Source organism: Zingiber officinale, chromosome 2B, assembly GCF_018446385.1.
Source record: "Zingiber officinale cultivar Zhangliang chromosome 2B, Zo_v1.1, whole genome shotgun sequence".
In the NCBI taxonomy this organism is placed as follows: domain Eukaryota; kingdom Viridiplantae; phylum Streptophyta; class Magnoliopsida; order Zingiberales; family Zingiberaceae; genus Zingiber; species Zingiber officinale.
In genome coordinates, this window is record NC_055989.1 from 137,229,797 (window position 1) to 137,253,403 (window position 23,607).

At 36.5% G+C, this 23,607-nt stretch overlaps 1 protein-coding gene across 1 annotated transcript; it reads right to left on the reverse strand.

Annotated features, from left to right (window-relative positions):
- Positions 1–939: 939 nt before the first annotated feature.
- On the reverse strand, positions 940–7,346 carry LOC122047413. Its single transcript, XM_042608696.1, has 3 exons — positions 7,133–7,346; positions 6,912–7,052; positions 940–1,191 (listed from the first exon to the last, which is right to left on the reverse strand). Exons 1-3 carry the CDS (start codon positions 7,166–7,168, stop codon positions 1,012–1,014), a joined length of 357 nt encoding a protein of 118 aa, XP_042464630.1. The 5' UTR covers positions 7,169–7,346; the 3' UTR covers positions 940–1,011.
- Positions 7,347–23,607: the final 16,261 nt, after the last annotated feature.

Here is a 23,607-nt window from a genome sequence, read left to right on the forward strand (position 1 = left end):
TGAAAGTAAGCTAGATACCTAGTTAGATAACTGGTGTCAACTATAAATAAAAAAGAAATAAATTATCGTTTGCATACCAAAAGAGTAGGAATGACAATGGTTGAATTTGGGTTGAATTTTATATCATCTATTTCCATTCCTATTTATTATATTCATCCTCATCTCCATCCTTATCAAGTTTTCAATTTTTATCTTCATCCTCATCCTTATTCTCATCTTCATTCTCATACTCATTAGAAGATTGAATATCCACATTCTATCCAAATATCATATTACCATTTATATAAACCTCTAAAATTTTCAATTTTGAAAACTATAACCTAAGAGAAAAACTTGAACCCTAGAGTAAAAATCTTATTGGATAAGAGTCATTATAACTCAACTTCTAAAACCTATAATTTTAAACCCTAAATACATACAACATACCTAAAAAAATAAAAATAAAAAATTCTATTTGAATCTAGGCACCTTACATAGAAATGCGACAACAAGTCCGCATTATAGAAAACTCGAGTATTATATACAGGGACGGATCCAGCGAGGGGGCGACATCGACGGTCGCCCCCCCAGTAGAACTCTAGCATTATGAGATTTCATTGTTAGAGATAGAGGATATCACCCCTTATTTTATGTAAAAATAGTCTATCTATACTTGAATTTCTGATATCTAAATTTAAAAAAATTCATACCTAATTATCTAATTATTTAATTGAATTAAAAAAAATTCCTTCATTAGATATCGGATCCTCCGAATTTGAAGGAAATTGTCAGGAAGCGGAACTTTAATTTCTTTTGTATTCATCGTTTTAAAATGCGCAATTCTTGCTGACCCTACGGTAACACTATTTCGTTATGTACGATGATGTGCGGATAACTCAGCATCAAATTGACGACCCAACCTAACTTAACCTTGCATCAAATTGAAGAGATCTAAGCAACTGATAAAGCACGGTCGCATTGCAATGGGTGAAATGACAAATTCATGGGACCAGGCACTGTAGCAAATTAGCCTCAAGACTTCTGTAGCAGATCATTCAGATACAAGTTCAAAATATATCTACCGGTCCTTTGCACATCAAGCCTCTTCTCTCGTGGTTCATACTTTCCCTTGCGTAATTGATACCTATGAGTCACTGCAGAAACTGTGTATGCTTGTCCTTCTATCGTCACGCTTTCTCCGCAGTGTATGTTCTACAAGATATCAACAAATATGATGATTAGAAGAATAATATTATGCAGCTATAGCCTACTGTCCTGAACACACACACACACAAAAACTAAAGACTCTAAAACCATCTTCACAACTTCAATGTTTAGCTTATTTGACTAGTTCGATGTACTAACATATGCAGATGTATTTTGCTTTGTACCATTTTAATTCCCAAATTGAGCAGGAGTAACATCAATTTCAGAGGCAAACATTAAAGAAGTACTTTGGGACATGAAATGCTTCTTCAACCTTCGATCCAAAACATAATCGAAGAACACATATATTTATCGTGAAAGTACAGACAAATGGTTTAGTCAAAAGTATCTATAAGGAAAAAACCCTATAGTATTGTACTTCATTGTGAGTATGTAACTATGGTTGTTTGAAAGTTTATGATGAACTTGTGATTTATTGTGTTTTTAGAGTTGTGAAAAATCTTTTGTAGAACTTTCATAGAGTTGAAAATTAGGAAATATCTCAAGACCTTGTGGAAATTAACAAGAAAATAGGCAATCATCAAGCTACTACAAACACGCGAGATTCAAGAAGTTTACCAAAATGAGCTACATTCATGGGAGTAAAATAATTCAAAAACAACAATCTCACATAGTACTTCCTGGTGCCCAAATTTTCCACCAAAAGTGCTGAAAGAAATATGCTACCAATGCAACTAACTAAACAAGGTTGGAAACCAAAAAGATGAAAGAAAATATAATATCACAACTCCCTGTAAAAGCTACAAGGAGATGCTCAAGAACAACCTCCAGTCTCCTTTCTCCCCAAGAATTCCTCTTCCGATATGAGAATGTCCTATCTCGAAAGAAACATCAAAAAAGCATTCCAACATCTAAGTACCGGTTGCTTCTTAACCTTAACATTTGGGATGCAATCTCCACTTATACCCTCAACATTTGTGAAATGCATCCTACCATATTAATTAGTGAGCAAAAGGATAAACTAATAAGTCCACATGTGGTCCAAAATTTTGAGAACTTAATTAGAGTTGATTTTGAACGATCATGCCTGTAGTTTCTAGATTGATTCAAAATCACTTGAGGATCTTTTACATTCAGTTAATGAAAAAAAAATCAATCCAACTTGTCAAGAAGAACCATCTCAGTGGCCATGCCCAAGACATTTTCCTCACCTTTGATAAGTGAATATTTCATTGGACGAACTGATATTGAACTAAAATATGTTTCGTCCTATTAAAATAATTAACTAAACTTAATTTTTCAAGTTCTTTTAAACAACATGTATTTCTTGAGACATGCCCATTCAATAAGATTTGTCTCTTTTGAAAAGACCCATTCAAGAGTCATATTCGTGTCTCTAAAAAGGCTAAATTGAATTTTCATTTGTGCCAAATTATTGAATGAAAACATTCTACTTTGAAAAGTCCATGGATATGTTTGGGGACAAGGACAAGGAGGCTATAGAAGAAGTGATGAAGATGTCTAAAGTTCAAAGGAAGAGTATAGAAGATGAACATCGATAGGCAAAGGTAAGATTGTTTTAAAATTCAATGTTTCATTTGCAAAGACAAATGGTCATTATGCTTCTGAATGTAATTATAACAAGAACAATCAGGTTAAAGGAAGATCTTATTAAGATGGAAGTCATGAACCTCTTTTGTTGCTTGCGCATGAAGAAGAAGAATTGAGGCAAAATAAATGGTACTCGGACACCACAGACAAGTAATCATATGTGTGATGATAAAGGAAAATTCATGGATATCAATGATATTGTGAAAGCACAAATCTAATCTGGATACTCATCCAAAGTACCAATGAAAGGAAAATGTGTTAGAATATGCTTTGGAAGTTAACTTTCACATGATTTTATGGGTTGGATATGCAAGGCAATATTCTTAGTTTTGGACAACCATTAGAGAATGGTTTTGATATTCACATGATGAATGATCAGCTTATACAAGAACTTGCATGATTCGCTGAATTGCTTAAGTGGATATGTCAAAGAGGACCAATTCTGTATTCTAAACCTTCAAAGAGATGTGGAAAAGTGCTTAAAACCATGTATGGATGAATCCTCATGAACTTAGAATTTGAATCTTGGACACTTAAAGCTTTGGTGATCCTAGAAAGCTATCAACCAAGAAGATGATGTATGGTCTTCCTGAAATTCATCATCCAAATCAAATATGTGAAGGGTGTGTTCTTTTAAACATGCGAAAGGTAGTGTTCCCCATGATGCAAGTTTTAGATCTGATAAGCCACTACAACTTGCCACACTGATGCATGTGATTGTATTACCCCCATCATCTTTGGGTATGAATCACTACTTCTCCACTTCCATAGATGATTATACTAGAAAACATGCAAGTGTATTAAATAATAGAAAAAGTGGAGGTGTTGACAATGTTCAAGAAATTTAAATCTTAGTGAATAATGTAAGTGATTTTTCCATCAATACAATTCGACTAGATTGAAGTGGAGGCTTCACATCCAATGAATTTGAAGACAATTGTGATAAACATGGTATGATCACCTAATTGCTCCTTATATTCTACATAAAAAAATGGCTTTGCAAAAAAGAAAACAATAGAAGAACTCTCAATATATAATGAGAAATATGCTCAAAAGTTTTGGGACGTGGTGGTAGCTAATGTCATCTTCATCCTGAAGTGGTGTCACACATCAAGCTTGGAGAATATGCCACCTCAAGCATAATGGATGGGGAGAAAGCCAAGCATCTCATGTTTGATGGTTTTTTTTTTTGGCTCTATTGCTTATGCACATGTACCTCGTAAAAGAACCTAATTGGAGGATAAAAGTTTCAAAGCTTATATTAGGTATGTTCACCAAATTCAAAGCATACAAGTGATTTAGAACCTAATTTTCAAAAGTTACTATAAATAGAGATGTAAAATTCACCGAAGAAGACACATAAAATTGACAAACCAAAGTCAAAGAAGATTCAAGGATGTTTGGGTTTGAAAACACATCTACCATTTGCCATCACCACCTCTTTCATCAACGCCAACAATTTAGTTATGGACTATTAATTTCATTTCACAAGACAATCCAATCCAAGTTCAGAGAAAACAAGAACATCTTAAGAATGTTATGATATAATAGATGAATTGCATCTTGTTTGTTTACTCTTTGATAGTAAACAGCTAAAAGTTAAAGATGCTATACAGGATGAACAATGGAGCAAAACGATGGATGAAGGGACTCTAGAAATCAAAAGAACAGCACTTGGGAGCAAACTTCTCTACCGAAAGAGCAAAATCCTTTTGGTGTAAAATGGGTGCAGCAGATAAAGAGAAATGCACATAACCTAGTTGAAAAGTAAGCAACTTTGGTGGCAAAAGGATACAAGAAAAAGTCTAGAATTGGCAATGACGATGTACTTGTTACAGTCATTTGAATAGAAATTTTTAGATACATTATTTTTCTTGTTGCATGTCATAAATGGGCAATCTAATGAATAGATGTCAAATCAGAATCTTTGAAATAATTTCTTGAGCAGTATATGTTGATCAAATCATGAGATGCATCAAAAAATGAAGTTGGCATGCCCCTCTTAGATGAGAGAATGTCTTAGCTTATCATTGGCCTAAAATGCTTAAACCCAAGTTGATAGTCTCGTTAAGAACCAAACTCTCAACTAATAACTCAAAACTCCTCCCTAATTAGCAGTATGTGAGGTCAAATGGTGGCTATACCATTCATTATATAGGCAGTCATTCCTAGTAACTCATCATGCTTAGAATTAAGTCCACTCTGATATCAATTGTCGCTTAGAAAAAGCACTTACCTATTAACATATTGGGTCTAACAATTGGCCTAAAATGTTTAAACACAAATGCTTACAAAACTCCTCTATTAGCTCACAACATTCACCAAGTAGAACTAAATTGGAATATTATAGAAGTGAAGGAAAAGATCTCCATGTAAAGAAAGAATTTTATGGTCTAAAGCAAGCTCAAACCACATAGAATGCTAGACTTGATGATTACTTTAAGAAGAATAGTTATGTTCAATATCCTTATAGAAATTCTCTTGTATGAGGAAAGTACTCTTTATATGAGGAAGAATAACAATAAAGATAAATTGCATGTTTTCTTGTATGTAGATGATCTCAATTTTTAAGGAACCAACTCACTCATGTTTGAAGATTAAATAGTTCAAGAATTTCGGATGATTGATTTTGGGCTCTTTTCCTTGGCATTGAGGTGAAGCAAAGTGAAGAAAATATCTTTATTTCTCAAGAGGCATATGCAAATGAAGTTCTCAAACGTTTCAAAATAGAGAATTACAAACCACTTTGCACACCAACTGAGTGTGGCATCAACCCTCGACAACATGATGATGATGAAATAATTGACGCACTTCGTAAAAAAAAGCTCAGTGGGAAGCTTAAGCTACTCGGCATGTGCAAGACATAACGGCAGGATACTTTGTATGGCATGGGATTAGGGAATTGTCTTATGGACGAACCAAGTTCAGCACAAATGGGAATACTTAGAAAAAATTACTCCATACATCAAAAGAACATGGTTCACTGTATTCATGTTCTGATGGGTTTTAACTTATTGGCTATTTAGATAGCCCTATGGGTAGAGATTTGGAAGACCAGAAGAGTACAAGCAGTTTTCTGCAAAGGAGGTGTCTTTACTTGTCATTGAAAGGAATATCAATCAGTGCACTTTCTACTTATGAGGTGGAATATGTAGTGGCGTCTTCATGTTTATGTTTTTCTATATGTTGTTGCAAGAAATAAAGGGTGCACGAGTAGAAGGAAAAAAAATATGAATTTATGCTGATAAAAAGTTAGCAAATACATTGGCCAAGAATCCAGTTTTCATGAAAAAAGTAAGAACATCATTGCTTGCTCGTATTTTATTTGGGATGCATGAAAAGAAAGGAGATACAACTAGAGTACATCAATGTGGCAAAAAAAATGACGATTCGCTCACCCCCGCCAACCCATCCCTAGGCCAACATAGGGGAGGTAAATCATGGGCGGCTACTAGCCATTAGTGCAGTGGCCAAGACATTGGGGAAGGCATGCTCAGACGTACCAAATTTCGACCACATGACCTAATGTGGCAACACCCATGCCTTAACCACTACACCGCCCCGAGGAGACTACAACTAGAGTACATCAAGACAAATGATCAAGTTGTCAACATTTTCACAATCCCGCTTAGTTTAGAATTATTCAACAAGATGGGAGAAGCACCTCCCAAGGTAATCCATTCCAGCTGCAATGAGGTCCACTTTGCAGAATTACTTGTAATTTGATCGAGTTGGCCCTATTCCAGTACTCATTCCAGATAAACACTCATTTCAGTTTAGCCTAGCCAACTTTCTTTACTGGAGAACTAAGCCTATTCAAACAGTAGACAGATTTTTCTCTCTGTCATGGTTTGTCCACAACAGCAACGTGTTATGTCACATATTTATCACTGAACAATTTTCTTAATTATTGAGGCTAACTAAATTTTGTTCTGTTTCATCGCACAACAATCAAACATTCAAATTTGTCATGTCAATACGATAATTTAAGCACATTCCACCGTCTAGTCAAATCCAAGTAATAGAGTCTCGGAGTTTTAACATTTTCCAACATCACTATGTGTTAGCATATCACATAAGAAGTGTCAAAAGGAGTCAAGCAAAGACAACAGACGAAAAGCCAGAGGCGGAGGATGAGGTTGGAGAAATAATACCGAAGGGAAGCAGCGGATGCCAAGGTTCCTTGGTGGCGGCGTGATCTCGACGACTTCGAAAGGATGATGAAGATCCCTCTCCTTGTCCTTCTTTCTCACACACATTATCCGTTGCTGAAGGAATCCCGAACCTTGCGCCAGCTGATCAACCCCTCCAGCAAAAAAAAAACAACTTGGTTACAAGCGATCTGGATGGATGAGTATCTGATAGCTGATTGTACCTTGTAAGACGGAAACGCCGCGTAGGCCATGGCCATTCGGCTCTTCTCACTGCCCACAGCCGGAAACAGAGGAGAAAGAGGCAACGCTACTTAGTTACTGAAGTGAACAAGAGAGCGCTGGGTGAAGGTGGCTTGCCGTCCTGCCAATGGCAGAAGCAGGAGACGATATTTTGCTGATTCTGGTGGTTTTGGAGATGTGCAGGATATGGAGTCTCATTGACCTTTCATTCTTGTTGTAACAAAAAAACAAAATATTATAAAATGAAAGTATTTACATATATATTTGTCACAAGCTGCTAGTCGTTAGAGAATCAACAGTGAGTTTCTTTGAAGTCGACTGTCTCAGTAGATCTAGCCACTCAACTCAATCAAATCATAAATACTACTGATCACCACTTGTATAAATAATATATACATATAGAAGGGTACAGGAGAGGATTTTAATTTAAAGGATCTATGAATAAGAAATATTAGAAAAATTATTGATCTTTTAGCACAGATTATGTATCTTTTTATTAACAAAGGATAAAGCATGCACATTTCAAATAAGTTGATAGAAATATCCCTTATTCTACTCCTTAATCTAAAGAAATAATAAAAGAAGAGAATAGTAGTTATTGAAAAAGAAGATGAGGTGTCTATCACCAGTCCTCAGGAAATTATTTAGACTTTTGTCAAATATTATCAGGAGCAGCTAGGGACATATGCAATACGTGCCACTTTCGGATCCACGGGTTTAAGACGGGTTTTAGGGCTTCGATCGATCGACCGATCGATTGAGAGTAATTGAATCGATCGGTCGATCGATTCAAAATGCTTCTGTGAAAGTCGAACAAAAGTATGAATCGATCCATGGATCGATTCAGACGCCTTCTGTGGAAAAACGAAAGGGTGTCTCAATCGATCCATTGAACGATTGAGGTTCTCTGAATTGATCCATTGATCGATTCAGATGCCTTTTGTGGAAAACCGACGAGCGTCTCAATCGATCCATTGATCGATCGAGGTACTCTGAATCGATCCATTGATCGATTCAGATGCCTTCTGTGGCCAAGTGCGAGCCTCCCAATCGATTGACCAATCGATTGGGAAGCCTGATAGTTCTGCATGTCTGAAAAACTTTCAGAACCAAGATTTGGAAAAGCACAACTAATTGTACACAACTCCAAAAATCACGAAATTTTGCATAGACACTATATATGTCCCATATTATCAAGGAAAAATAAAGTTTAATAAAAATAACCTCGTCTTAATGAAAACTTACACAAAACCACAAATTATTGAAAACTTCAAAGATATGAGAAAGTTTGTATCTATCTTTTTCATAATAATCCCCATCCAATAACACACTTCAACCAATGTTTCAGAAGTGAGTTGTGACATGATCAATTGGAAATTTTCAATCATAATCGTAGGGCAACGGGCACATGAGTTGTACACTTGCTTTCCCTATGATTGGACAAATGAATGTTTCATGTGAAAATCATTTTTCTTGGCCAACTTAATGCATCATAACAAGCATTATGACCAAGATAAATGTTCCTAACCTCTCACCCCCATCTAAATCACACAAAGAAGATAACCCTATGTGTTTGTGAGAGGCAAAAATTAAAGGGAAGAACCCAAAGCCTCTACCTATAAAGTGACCATGGAGGATTTGATTTAATCAATACAACACATTCCCAATTCTCTTCTAAGAAAGCTAAATTCAACTTCGGGAAGAGGTTTGGTGAAGATATCGGCTAAGTTAGATTTTGATCCAACATAATTTAAAATGATATCACCTCGAGTTACATGATCACGGATAAAATGATGCTTAACCTCTATGTGTTTCGTTCTTGAATGATGAACGGGATTTTTTGTTAAATTGATTGTACTCACATTATCACAAAGTACTTGAACATTGTTATAGGTAAGTTTATAGTCTTCTAGAGTATGAGTCATCCACAATAATTGCGATACACACTCTCCCATGGCAATATATTCCGCTTCGGTTGTGGAGAGAGCTACACAATGTTGTTTTCTACTTGACCAACTTACTAAAGAGGACCCTAGAAATTGACAACTACCACTAGTGCTTTTGCGATCCAACTTGCATCCGGCATAATCGGAATCGGTATAGCCCACTAGGTCAAAAGTTTCGGTTCTAGGATACCAAAGACCAACATTTTGAGTCCCCTTGAGATAACGAAGAATTCGCTTAACGGCACTCAAATGTGACTCCTTGGCACAAGATTGATACCTAGCACATATACCTATGGCGAAAAGTATATCCGGTCTACTAGCCGTGAGATAGAGAAGACTTCCTATAGCACTACGATACACTTTGGAGTCAACTTCTTTCCCCTCAATGTCTTTATCCAACTTAGTATTTGTGGCCATGGGGGTAGATATTTCCTTTGCATTTTCCATTCCAAATTTCTTAAATAGCTCTTTGACATATTTGGATTGATGAATGTAAATGCCCTCTTTTGTTTGCTTAATTTGTAATCCTAGGAAAAATGTCAACTCACCAACCAAACTCATTTCGAATTCACTCTCCATGTGATTAATGAATTCATTTAAAAAATCTTTATTTGTGGAACCACAAATAATGTCATCTACATATACTTGGGCCACAAACAAATCATTACCATTATTTTTCAAGAATAAAGTAGGATCAATTTTTCCTCTATGAAACCCTTTTGATACTAGAAATGTTGACAATCGTTCATACCAAGCCCGAGGAGCTTGTTTTAGTCCATATAAGGCCTTTTTAAGTTTATATACATGTGTTGGACACTCCAAATTTTCAAATCCCGGTGGTTGCTCAACATATACTTCTTCCTTTATTACACCATTTAAAAATGCTGATTTTACATCCATTTGGTACAATTTGAAGCCCTTGTGGGCGGCAAAGGCCAACATCATTCTAATTAACTCCAATCTTGCTACGGGTGCATAAGTTTCATCATAGTCCAACCCTTCTACTTGATTGAAACCCCTAGCGACCAATCTAGCTTTGTTTCTCACCACTATCCCTTTATCATCAAGTTTGTTCCTAAAAACCCATTTTGTATCAATAATTAATTTGTTGTTAGGCCTAGGAACTAAATCCCAAACTTGACTTCTCTCAAATTGAGATAATTCATCTTGCATTGCTAAAATCCAATCCGGATCAAACAAGGCATCATCAATGGTTTTTGGTTCTATTTGAGATATTAGGGCAACTTGACTTCCTTCATTTCTAAAGTAAGATCGAGTTCTCACTCCTTGAGTAATGTCTCCTACTACTTGATCTAAGGGATGATTTACATGAGTCCTAATAGGTCTTGAGTCTTGATTTGTTATAATTTCGGGTTCAAGTGGCAAAGGTTCATTTTTCTCACCATCACTTTCTTGATTTTCTTCTCCTTGATGATTTACCTCATTTAGTGTTAGTTTCTCTAACTCAAATTGTAATTCTTCATTGTTTGTTCTTATAGCGTTTAAAGAGGGATTTTCTTCAAATACAACATTTAGTGATTCTTCAACTAGTTTTGATCTTTTGTTGTAAATTCGGTATGCCTTGCTATGACTTGAGTATCCTACAAGAATCCCCTCATCCGCCTTAGCGGAAAACTTTCCCAAGTGATCCTTGGTGTTTAGAATATAGACCTTACACCCAAATACTCTAAGATGCTTAATTGTAGGTTGTTTACCAAACCACAATTCATGAGGTGTTTTTCCTAGAAACCTATGTATTAAAGTTCGATTTTGGACATAACAAGCCGTATTGATTGCTTCGTCCCATAGGAAACTATGCTGTGAATATTCATTTAACATGCTCCTAGCGGCCTCTTGTAACACCCTATTTTTCCTCTCAACAACTCCATTTTGTTGAGGTGTTCTAGGGGTTGAAAACTCATGTTTGTAGCCTTTTTCCATACAAAAACTTGTGAATCTATCATTTTCAAACTCACCTCCATGATCACTTCTTATTTTGTTTATCTTATGAGCCTTTTCATTTTCTACTCTATTACAAAAAGCAATCAAGGTATCTAGAGTTTGATCCTTATGTTTCAAGAAAAACACCCATGTATATCTAGTGTAATCATCCACAATTATAAAGCAATATCTACTACCATTTAAAGAACTATATTTGCTACTATCAAATAAATCCATGTGAATGAGCTCTAAAGCATTTGAAGTACTTACAACATTTTTACCTTTATGAGTAGCTTTGGTTTGCTTACCCATTTGACATGCATCACATATTTTGTCCTTTTGAAACTTCAACTTTGGCAATCCGTGCACCAACTCCTTCCTTGAGAGATTTTTGATATTCTTCATGTTGGTGTGAGCGAGTCTCCGGTGCCAAAGCCACGTCTCCTCTTCTTTGGACATGAGACACTTAGCAAACACATTAGTAGCACCAAATAGTTCAACTTGATAAATATTTTCTTTTCTATGGCCTATGAGAACATTGGTGTTTAGTTCACTATGTTTGACTAGGCATTGAGATGAGTTGAACTCAACTCTATACCCCGAGTCACATAGTTGACTAACACTCAAGAGATTAAAAGCCATGCCTTTTACTAGTAACACATTTTTTATTACAAATTTCTCGGAAATTCTAATATCTCCAATTCCTATAACTTTTAGCTCACCACTATTACCAAAAGAAACGGTACCTTTACTTTTGTGTCTAAATGATGAAAATTTTGATGAGTCTCCCGTCATATGCTTAGAGCATCCACTATCTACGAACCATGTTGTTGGATGCTCCCCTTTGCATGCCTGTTTAAACACGATGAACCAAATGTTTTGGTACCCACACTTTGGGTCCGGTAGCATCAATAACAAATTGCTTGGGTACCCAATCTTGAACAACCTTAACCCTTGAAGCATGGTTTCTACTAATTAGGGACATGAATTTAACTTCCTTATCTTGAGATTTGAAACCTAGTCCCGCTTTATTGTACACGCCTCTTTGAGCTCCTAGAATCATGTCTAAGTATTTTGAGCTTGAAGTAAATTTTACTAGAGCACATCTAAGATCATCAACTTGTGATTTCAATGATACATTTTCTTTTTCAAGATCATCAACATCATTTTTGTCATTTTCATGAAGCATGCAACTTTCACATGGCACAGTTTCATTTTTGAATGATTTCAATTCATTTTGCAATCTTTTGACCTTCCCTTTTGATTTTGCTAGTGCATTGGTTAAGCATGCAATGGTGGCATACATCTTATCAAGCTTGGGAGAAATTACCTCATCATCACTAGAAGATGACTCACTTGAAGACTCCACATCTTCTTCATGACTATCTTCATCTTCACTATCTTCTTCATGACTTAAGGCCATGAGAGCCATGTGCTTTGAGCTCTTCCTTTCATCTTCTTCCGATGAGCTTGATGATGAGTCATCCCATGTGGCTTTCAACGCCTTCTTCTTTTTCTTGATCTTTTCCTCTTGCTTCTTCAACTTTGGACACTCCGTTTTGTAGTGCCCCTTTTTCTTACATTCATAGCAAATTACATCAGTTTTATTCTTAGAATCCACAAGAGATTTACCTTTTCTTTTCTCATCATTGAAGATTTTCTTAACATCCTTTTTGTCAAACTTCCTTGAATGTCTCATCATTCTTCGAACGAAGTTTGCCATTTCACTTGATGATAGCTCTTCATCACTATCACTATCACTATCTTGTTCGGATTCTGAAGATGACTCCTTCTTCTCCTTTTTCTTTTCCTTATGCTTCTTTTTGCTCTTTTCACCTGCAACCAATGTTATACCTTTCTCCTTATGGCTTGTGTTAGCTTGCTCATGCAATTCAAGTTCACAAAATAATTCATCCAATTTCACTATTGACAAATCCCTTGAAACCTTATAGGCATCCACCATGGATGACCATAAAGAGTTTCTTGGGAAAGATTTTAAAGCATACCTTATGAGATCTCGGTTCTCCACACTCTCTCCAACTGAATGAAGACCATTTAGGAGTTCCTTGAATCTCCCATGTAGTGAGCTTACCGTTTCTCCATCCTTCATGGTGAAGTTTTGAAGTTGATTTATCAACAAATCCCTCTTTGCAATTTTTGAATCCTTGGTGCCTTCATTTAGTTCAATAAGCTTATCCCACAAATCCTTGGCACTCTTAAAGGGTCCAACTTTGTTGAGTTGTTCCGAGCTTAATCCACATTGAAGAGTCACAATCGCCTTTGCATTTGCTTGAGCCTTCATTTTTTGTTCAACAGTCCACTTGGATGACTCAAGCATTTTTCCATTTTCAGTTGGCGCCATGAATCCCTCCGTGATTGAGAACCACATATCAATTTCGGTCATGAGATAGTGTTCCATGCGGCTCTTCCAATAAGCAAAATTGCTGCCTTCATAGAATGGTGGTCGTGAAGTACTATGTTCCTCCTTCATTGACATCTTGTAGCTCTTTAACTTGTGCTTTCTTGACGATGAATCCTCAAAAGCAAACCAATGCTCTGATACCACTTGTTAGGATAGGTTGAGCTAGAGGGGGGGGTGAATGACTCACTTCTTTTGCTGACCAACTTTGTTTTGCACAGCGGAAATCTGAAGGCAATGCTAACACCGGTATTTACTTGGTATCCACCTCCTCAAGGAGGTGACTAATCCAAGGATCCACACCACTCACACTCTTTCACTATCGAAAACCCTCCTTCTCGGAATCACACAGGGAGAAACCTTAACAGAAATACACCTCTCCCTTTTCTTCAAAATAAATATCACAAACGCTACAAAGAAGAAGTAGAGAAGGATTACAAGATTTAACCAGCTTCTTCTTTGCAGGTGAGATTTCAGTACGTAGTAGAGAGGAGCTTGAACCCTTTGCTTTGAATCTTTATCACTTGAGAGCTTTCAAAAGGCTTGGAGAGCAATGGAACAGTATATGTTTTGTTGTGTTTGTTTTCCCGTTTCTTTCCGTGCTTTATACGTTGAGAAAACTAGCCGTTTCTCACGCCGCCGTCGCCGTGGATCGATTGAGGTAATATTCCAATCGATTCACAACTATCCGTTGGAAGCCATCGCGTCAAGATCGACGGTGCAGATTCTTTCATTTGACTTGGATCGATTGGAGGCAGCGTTTGAATCGATTCAGCCGCTTGCTCATGAAATCGCAGCTGCTTGAATCGATCGGCTGATCGATTCGGAGTGATTCTGTGCTTCGCACAGAATGTTCACGGATCGATCGGCCGATCGATTCAATCCCTTGAATCGATCGGCTGATCGATTCAGAACGATTCTGTGCTTCGCACAGAATGTTCACGGATCGATCGGCCGATCGATTCAGTACCTTGAATCGATCGGCTGATCGATCCAGACGCATTCTGTGCTGCGCAGAACTTTACCAATCGATCAGCCAATCGATTGCCTTACCTTCAATCGATCGGCTGATCGATTCAGAGGCAATTTGCCGCACAGCCATGTCTGAATCGATTTTCCAGTCGTTCTCTGACAGTGAGCCTATCACACACATAATCTTGTGACTTGCAGGAGCTTCTCTTGCCAAGAATCCGGTCCCCGACCTTCTTGGACTTCTCTTGCCTTGCATCTGGTCTTCTGATCTGCAAGAACTCTTTTTGCCAAGAATCCAGTCCTCGACCTTCTTGGTCTTCTCTTGCATCTGGTCTTCTGACCTGCAAGAAACTCCTCCTGCAAACTCACAATGCATGTTAGTTCCACCGTATTAACCTAAACTTAAATAATTGTCAACACATTGAAACTTCCAGGGCATGATTGCACCAACAATAGTTACAAACACGGTGGCGCAAGTGATCAGTGAAATTAGTTGTTATATGTTCTTCATAGGGATTATAAAATATATTGACTAGCGAGTGTTTGCGAAGCATAGGATTTGCAAAATGACGACAAGTCTCTTTTGTAAAGAACACTGAAGTTGCTTGATAGAAAGTCTACTTCAACTATGCGAAATGGGTAGATTATGACAATTTTGAGTTGTATAATGGCCAGAAGTAGTTAGATTTTCAATCAGGGAGACAAATTCAAGTCGGCCAGGGCACACTGTTGACGTTGCGCTCGGCCTTGCAACCTCACTATGAGGCCGCCGCTAAACTGTCGCTCAGAGAGGAGAGGAAAGGAGAGAATTGAGCATACCTATGGGATGCATGTCGGTGTCAGAAATCGAAGAGAAGAGTAAAGGAGCGTGCCAGCGATTAAAGACGAGGTCGATCAGAGAGGAGAGGAGGATTTTAAAGAGTTAGGAAGAAAAAAATGAAACAATACGTTTTTTTTAAAGAGTCAAGAAGATGTGGATGTGCAGAACACTGTTTTTTTAAACAGTAAACCTAGTTTAAAAAATACGTTTAATATTTCGACATGAAACAATATAGAAAAAGATTGTTCATGATGAGACACTGTTTCCACGTTTTTTAATTGGTTTGTTTGTTTCACGTTGAACACTAACGTCCCACGATCTTAGATCGATTAACAAAAGTTAATCGGGAAAAAAAAAATCAATCCGTTAAAAATAAATTTAATCGATTGATAATTGACGTAGTCACTAGTTTAAAGTCGTTGATCGATTGAATTTTAATCTTAATCGATTGATTAAAAATGTCAATCGATTAGTTGATCGATTCCAATCGAATCTAATTTATGTTCAAAATTTTAGACTCGATAATCGATTGCTCAACTAAAGTATTAGATTGAATCATCATAATTTTATCTAAAATTAGGTTAAATAGTGATGGTTTCCATCGTTTTTCGTATTATTCGTAGAAACATGAAAAACTAAAAAAAAAAGTCTATCATAGTTTTCTCTTACATGATTTTTAACGATCAAAAATTTATATCATACTAGGAAAATTTGATCTAGTATATAAACAATAAATCGACGAAAAATTTAAACTTTTATTGCCAATGAAAAATGACAAAATAGAACCTCGCTCTGAAACCAATTGATGGTTCTTGTAAAAAACATAAGCCGCATGGATTCTAAGAACCGTATAAGAATTCGTATATAGAAAATACAAGAATATATGAGCATGGATCTTTGTTTCATTGAGAACATGACATAAGAAAATAAATACGTAAATATAATGACAAAGAATATTGAAGAGTCGTGTTTTTGTCCTTTAGCATCGTCTAGAAGATCCCGAAGAAAAATAAGCGGAAGCAAACGAGGAGGATCTTCCAAGGAGCTTAGGGGATGATGACGTCGAAAAGTTTCTTGTCAATGAGAACAAGAAACTATGTCAAGATTATTCTTTAAACCCTTCGGGACCTCTCCTTATATAGGTAATTAATCTGTTATTAGTCCATAGATGATAACATATCAAATTAAAGAATTCTACGCATTCAATCCACACCCAATTACCTAAAGCTCACTAAATATAAGTTAGATCATTTTAAAGGGTTCAGATCGTATTTACATGTGCAATTTACAAATAAGCTCACCTAATATGAATAATTATATCCAATAATATATTCTAAAACTAGGCCCAAGCTGAATACATTGGAAGAAAACCTATGACCTATAAAGGCCTATGGCATCCAAAGACGACATAGAATCACAGTGATAACCTTTGCCTTGGCTGGGATGAAACAAGAGGCCTTTTCAATGGAATGGGAGGACTATCGTCAAGTCGGCTAGGCAGTCAAACCAATACCTACAGAGGGTGGGGTTCCGTTGCTTAGGGATGCGGCAGAGCTATATATTTTAGATCGCATGACACTCCTAGAGGCACAATATCATGAGTTTGAGGAGACGGTGGACACTCGGTTCGAGGAACTGAGTTTGGAGCAGCAGGACTTTAGGTCATCTTTTGAGCTTGAGATGTCTCAGCTCCACACTCACTATCAGCTACTCTCCGAGCAACAACTGATCTATGATCTAGTGCGATCCATGGCACTGGGGCAGCAACATCCTCCTCTAGTGGCGATGCTGGAGCTGGTGATGAGGATGTTGATGAGGGTGATGGAAATTGGTAGATGCTGACCGGACGATAACGCATGTTGGTCTCCTTGTTTTTTTGGGCTACTCGTTGTATGAGTTGTCTTGTATATTGTGTTTCTTAGCTCACCATGCATTTGGTGATGGATATTGTAGACTTTTATGGTATGTTAAACTTGCGTGTGACTCGATTTATTATGTCAGATGCTTGTTTACTTCATGAATGATTAATTTTTACATCAATACAATTCGACTGGATTAATTGAAGTGGAGGCTTCACATCCAATGAATATGAACACAATTGCGATAAACATGCATAAAAAAATTGACTTTGCAAAAGAGAAAAACAATAGCAGAATTCTCAATATATAATTCTCAATATATTTGAGAAATATGCTCAAAAGTTTTTGGACGTGGTGGTAGCTTATGTCATCTTCATCTTGAAGTGGTGTCGCAGATCAAGCTTGGAGAATATGCTACCTCAAGCATAATAGATGGGAAGAAAGCCAAGCATCTCATGTTTAATGGTTTTTTTTTTTTTGGCTGTATTGCTTATGCACATGTACCTCGCAAAAGAACCTAATTGGAGGATAAAAAGTTTCAAAGCTTATATTTATTATGTTCACCAAATTCAAAGCATGCAAGTGATTTAGATCCTAATTTTCAAAAGTTACTATAAATAGAGATGTGAAATTCACCAAAGAAGACTCATATAATTGGCAAAACAAAGTCAAAGAAGATTTCAGGATGTTTGGGTTTGAAAACACATCGACCATTTGCCATCACCACCTCTGTCATCAACGCCGACAATTTAGTTGTTGAGTATTAATTTCATTGCACAAGACAATCCAATCCAAGTTCACAGAAATTAAGAACACCTTAAGAATGCTATAATATAATAGATGAATTGCATCTTGTTTGTTTACTCTTTGATAGTAAACAGCTAAAAGTTAAAGATGCTTTACAAGATGAACAATGGAGCAAAGCGATGGATGAAGGGACTCTAGCAATCAAAAGAACAACACTTGAGTTGGAAGTCAAAGTCAACGGGTCAAACCTACTTGGTCTATTATTGGATGAAACGCCCCCAACAGCTCAGTAGGATCAACTCCACCAATTAGACTGCCCTAATTAGCGAATCATCTCCATCGACCCAATCACACTGCTCAATCGATCAGCTCCACTGATCCGACTGCTTGGCTCGGTCGATTCAACTCTCTCAATTCAAGGCCTTGTTTGATCCGCTTAGCTACGCCAACTAGACATTTAGCTCCCTCCCTGCTCGACTCCATTTATCGAACGCTCCCACCTATAGGGTGTTAGGACCGATTGAGATAGGGGGGTGAATAGTTTGTTTCAATTTTTCTTTATAGTAGATACTTGAAGATGAGAACACCACAATGCTAATAAGTTGATTTACTTGATCTCCACCTCTTAAAAGTGATTAATCCAAGGGCCTATACCAACAATCACATATTCCACTATGAATTCTCCTTCTCGAAACAATACCGAAGGTGGAGAAACCTTTTACAACAAGCTTCAAACTTCTCAGAAGAAAATAGCAACAAAGGAGAAAAAGAAAGAATAGATTACAAGTTTTTAGCTTGGTTCTCCTTCTCTTGATTGTTTGAAGATTGAAAGATGAAAGCCTGACACTGGGAGGAGCAAAGATAGCAATGGAACAATAACAGCCCCTTATGCCCTAATCCCTCTTTTTAAACTCTTCGGAATTGTATTGTTTCTCTACTTTTCTTTGCCATCAATCGATTATAAAACCAACTCAATCAATTATAGATAATCTGTCCGTTGAATGGTCACTGACTCCAAATCAATGGCTAAGATTATTCCATTTTGAATCCTAAACGATTGATGAGAGTCTCCAATCGATTTGCAAGGTTAATCAATTTGCACATCGATTACGCCCTCTTTTATCACGAACATAGCCCATCAATCGATTAGTTATTCCTAATTAATTGGGTAATCAATTCGCAACCTGCTGTGTTCTTGAAGAAAACAGGTCAATCAATTGACTCAATTGATTGGGTAGTGCCCAATCGATTAGATGATCGATTTGGCAATTCTATGTGTTCTTGAAGAATGTCGGTCAATTGATTGGGTAGTGCCCAGTCGATGCACTCAATCCATTGGGTAGTGCACAATCGATTGGATGATTGATTCGGTAACCCTTTGTGTTCTCGAAGAAAGCTAGTCAATCGATTGCACCAATTGATTAGACATGCCTAATTAATTGGATGATCAATTGGGAAGTCTTCTGTGTGCTCAAGTACCAATCGATTAGACTAATTGATTGGTACAAGCACATTTTCAATTGAATCGAGTTTGACTACCAATCGATTCAACAAATCAATTGGTACAAGCACACTTTCAATCGAAACCAGTTACCTCGTGCTTGATGAACTTCCTATTCCCTAGACTTTGTATCTAGAGTTTCGTCATTTCCGGGTCTTTATCTATCTTAGCATCCGATCTTGCGATCTGCTCGAGCTCCAAGCTTTTGCCAAGAGTCCGGTCCTCGACTTTCTTAGACTTTTCTTTCTTACATCCAATCTTATGACATGCAAGGACTTCTTCTTGCAAAGAGTCTGGTCCTTGACCTTCTTGGACTTTTCTTATCTTGCATCCGGTCTTCCGACTTTTAAAGACTTCTTCTTACCAAGAATATAATCCTCGACCTTCTTAGACTTTTCTTGCCTTGTAAACTTGTAGCTCAAGTTAGATCCAATGTATTAACCTAAACTTAAATAATTATCAATCATTGAAATTTATCTAGTGCATGATTGCACTAATAATCTTCATTTTTTGATGTTTGATAATCTATTTAAGTTTAGGCTAATTTTCAACATGTCATAATATCAACAAAATGATATTAATACAATAGACATAAAGATTTGCAATATCAAAGTCATAATCAATAAGCATGAAACAAGCATGAACTTAAATATAATAATTTTTTCCCTTTGCCAATTAAATATCAAAATGACTCAAAAGAAATAGGGCATACCCCTATAAGTCATAAAAACAACTATATAACCAAGGAAGGGGTACTCCCTTTAAACCTATGGAACAATAGAGTACACCCTTATGTATCACGCAAGCAAACAAAAAACCAAACGACTAATGGGGTACAACCCCTACGACACAAAATAAAAATAAACAAACAAGTTGGAGTACACCCTCACCAAAACATAAATCGATAAAATGACATATATAATATATTACACATAAATAGTAGCTACAATCCATTAACACATTTCATAGAAACAAAAAAAAATCAATAAAATAAGTGTTGACAACGTAGATTAAAGAGGTACATACAATTTAATTATGTCAACACTAACCGGAGGATCAAGAACCACTAGAGGAGCAACAATCACTAGAGGAGGAGGTTGAGGAGGAGGATATCCTAACATCCAAAAGCGCACTAGACCAATCAAGGAAGTAACGCTAGTCTGAAGATCCATCTATCAACACCCAATAACAGCAAGTTCCGTGTGCATCTCAGTCATATCAAGGGCGCAATCCATGCACAACTCCTCAAAATGTGTATTTATGGTCTCCTCATGCTCTAGTACGTGGAACCAAAGATCATCATCCTCACCATAAGCATCATGCTCCTCATTATCCCCCTGAGCTATAACATTAGGATCTCTATCTACTAGAGTAACTGGTGTCTGCCTTGCACCAGGCGGGCATGGTCTAAGCCCCTCACATAACATACGACTATCAATCCATCGCAAGCATCCTCTATGGGGTCTCAATGCTGGTCAAGGAAAAGGATCGAGCTAAAATTCTGGAATACATCTTTGCCATCGATCATTATCTATTGCGTGAAACATCGACGTCGGACTTCAACCATTCAGTGATGATATGACCAAATGACATATGAATGGTTCCATGGATAGGTTTAGTAAAATGGATAATGCAATGAAACATATTCAATGCTATATTGATGTTAAGAGTATTACGGAGGGCATAAAGCATGAAAAAATGGGAAGATCGAATGCAAGCTAACACCCGAGATACAATAGGTAGCAAGCAATTGATAACAACCTTGAATAGAGCATTGTTCTGAACTAAAATTTCAAGAGTAGAAAAAGTGGTGATAGAAGCACTAGGACCATCAAGATAGGGTCACCCGTAAAAATGCCCATACATAGAGGCTATAGTGATATGCTCAAAAGGTGGAAGCAAAAGATCAAGCAGTGTAGGATAGAAAACAAAATCACTAAAGGAAGGACAACACCCTAAAAACTCCTAAAAGATCTCAGGAGTGAAGTCGAGATTGTGTTTAGCAACGTAGGTGCGATATTACGTAGGAGACCGACTTGAATGTAAGTTATTATAGAACTCCGACACTAATGCCTCATTAATGTTGTGTTCACGATAAACAACGGTCTCCAACTTGTAATATGCAATTAGCCTAATGATATTGTAACAATTTTGATGAAAGAATTGTTGGTCAACCAAACGAGCAGAGATAAGTTTGAAATTGTTCATGGCTAATGTATATTGAAAGGCAGCATTTGAAAAGCAAGAGTCTGTTGGTGGTGTAAGTCTAGATGAACCATCACCAAACTCATGTTGCTTTTGTTTTCCCCTAAAGAGAGATCAAATAAGCACCACCGGAGAGATGTCGAAAACAAAGGACAGTGAGCGACGTCGACGATAAAAATTTTGGAGGGCTAGGACTCAGGAGAAAGTGGAAAAAATAAAGAATGAATTGATTACTTAGGGAACGAATATTAAATCGAGCCTCCCAATCGATTGAGAAATTTCACCAATCGATTTAGGGAGATGATCAATTCTATTAAAAAAATCAACACCAATAGATTGAATTAATTGATCATTGTGATCAATTCAGTGAGGCCTTGTGCACTTGATAAATTAATCACAATCGATTGGACCAATCAATTTGAGTAACTAAATCGATTACTACGCTTAAAAAAGAATTACTACCAATCGATTGGTAGATATTAATCAATTAACTTTTTTGAATGGGCCTAGTTTTGTGCCTATATAAAAGTATTTCTTAATCGATTTACCAACATACCTAATAGATTGAATCGTCGAATAACTTGGCCCAAAGTTTGAAATCAATTGGCATAATTGACTCTGAGCCTTTCTGTGGCCAACCACAAAGTTTCCAATCAATTGATAACAGTTACCAATCGATTAGGATTACTGATAAACTTGATTTTTGTCCCATGTCGTGCCAATTTCAAAGTTTAATGAGTTGTACACATGTGTATGAGGTGTAGTTATGATATATATATGTGAAAATAAGTGTGTTTGAATGGTTGGTTATGGGTTTCTTCCGTTGAAATGTCTAATCACGATATTTGAACCAAATATACATTAATTGTGTATTGGTCTTCCAATGATTAGTCAAGTCAATGATTCATAAAAGATTTCAATCATTTTGCTCAAAGTAATACATTATAATCAAGAGGATTGCCCCTAACATCTCACTCCCATCTAGACAAATTAAAACACAAACAATGTAAACCTATGTTCTTGTGATATGCATTTTGAAAGTAAAATGAGTTTCAAAAAGTTCCATCCTTGAAGTGATCATGAAGGGTTTATTATTTACTCAACAAGGCACATTCTCAATTCCCTTCGTAAAAATAAATTTAGTTTCGGAAAGTGATTTAGTAAAAATATCAGCTAAGTTGGATTTAAACTCAACATAACTAAGGACAATATCACCTCTAGCCATATGATCTAGAAAAAAATTGTGTTTTACCTCAATGTGCTTTGTCCTTGAATGATGAACTAGATTTTTGGTCAAATTTATTATGCTCACATTATCACAAAGGACTTGTACATTTTTGTAAATAAGTTTATATTCCTCTAAAATATGAGTCATCCACAATAATATGTGATACACTATCTCCTTTAGCGATACATTCGGCTTCGATTGTGGAGAGTGCAATATAATATTATTTATAGCTTGACCAACTAACTAAAGAAGATCCTAAGAATTAACATCCACCACTAGTACTTTTTTATCCAATTTACACCAGTTATAATCAGAGTCGGAGTACCCCACAAGATTAAATGTTTTGGTTCTAGGATACTAAAGACCTACACTTAAAGTTTCCTTAAGATAACGAAGAATTTATTTTGACCATACATAAATGTGACTCCTTGGCATAAGATTGATACATTGCACATATACTCATGGTAAACAAGATATTGGGTCAACTAGCCATGAGATAAAAATACTACCTATGGCACTACAATACAACTTTGGATCAACTTTTCTACCTTCAAGATCATTATCTAACTTTGTGTTAGTGGCCATAGGACTAGATATTTCTTTGGTATTTCCATTCTAAATTTTTTGAAGATTTCTTTGACATATTTAGATTGATGAATGTATATTCATTCTTTTATTTGTTTAATTTGTAATCCTAGGCAAAATGTCAACTCACCAACAAAACTCATTTCAAATTCACTTTTCATGTAATTTATGAACTCATTTAAATAATTTTTGTTTGTGGAACTACAAATAATATTATCTACATAAACTTGGGT

What these genes read in the sequence shown, in the direction of transcription:
- LOC122047413 (XM_042608696.1), bottom strand. Translation starts at nt 7,168, where the DNA reads ATGGCCATGGCCTACGCGGCGTTTCCGTCTTACAAG. An exon ending in CGGCGTTTCCGTCTTACAAG is followed by an intron (nt 7,053 to 7,132) that starts GTACAATCAGCT and finishes GGGGTTGATCAG; the next exon opens with CTGGCGCAAGGTTCGGGATT. An exon ending in GCATCCGCTGCTTCCCTTCG is followed by an intron (nt 1,192 to 6,911) that starts GTATTATTTCTC and finishes GATATCTTGTAG; the next exon opens with AACATACACTGCGGAGAAAG.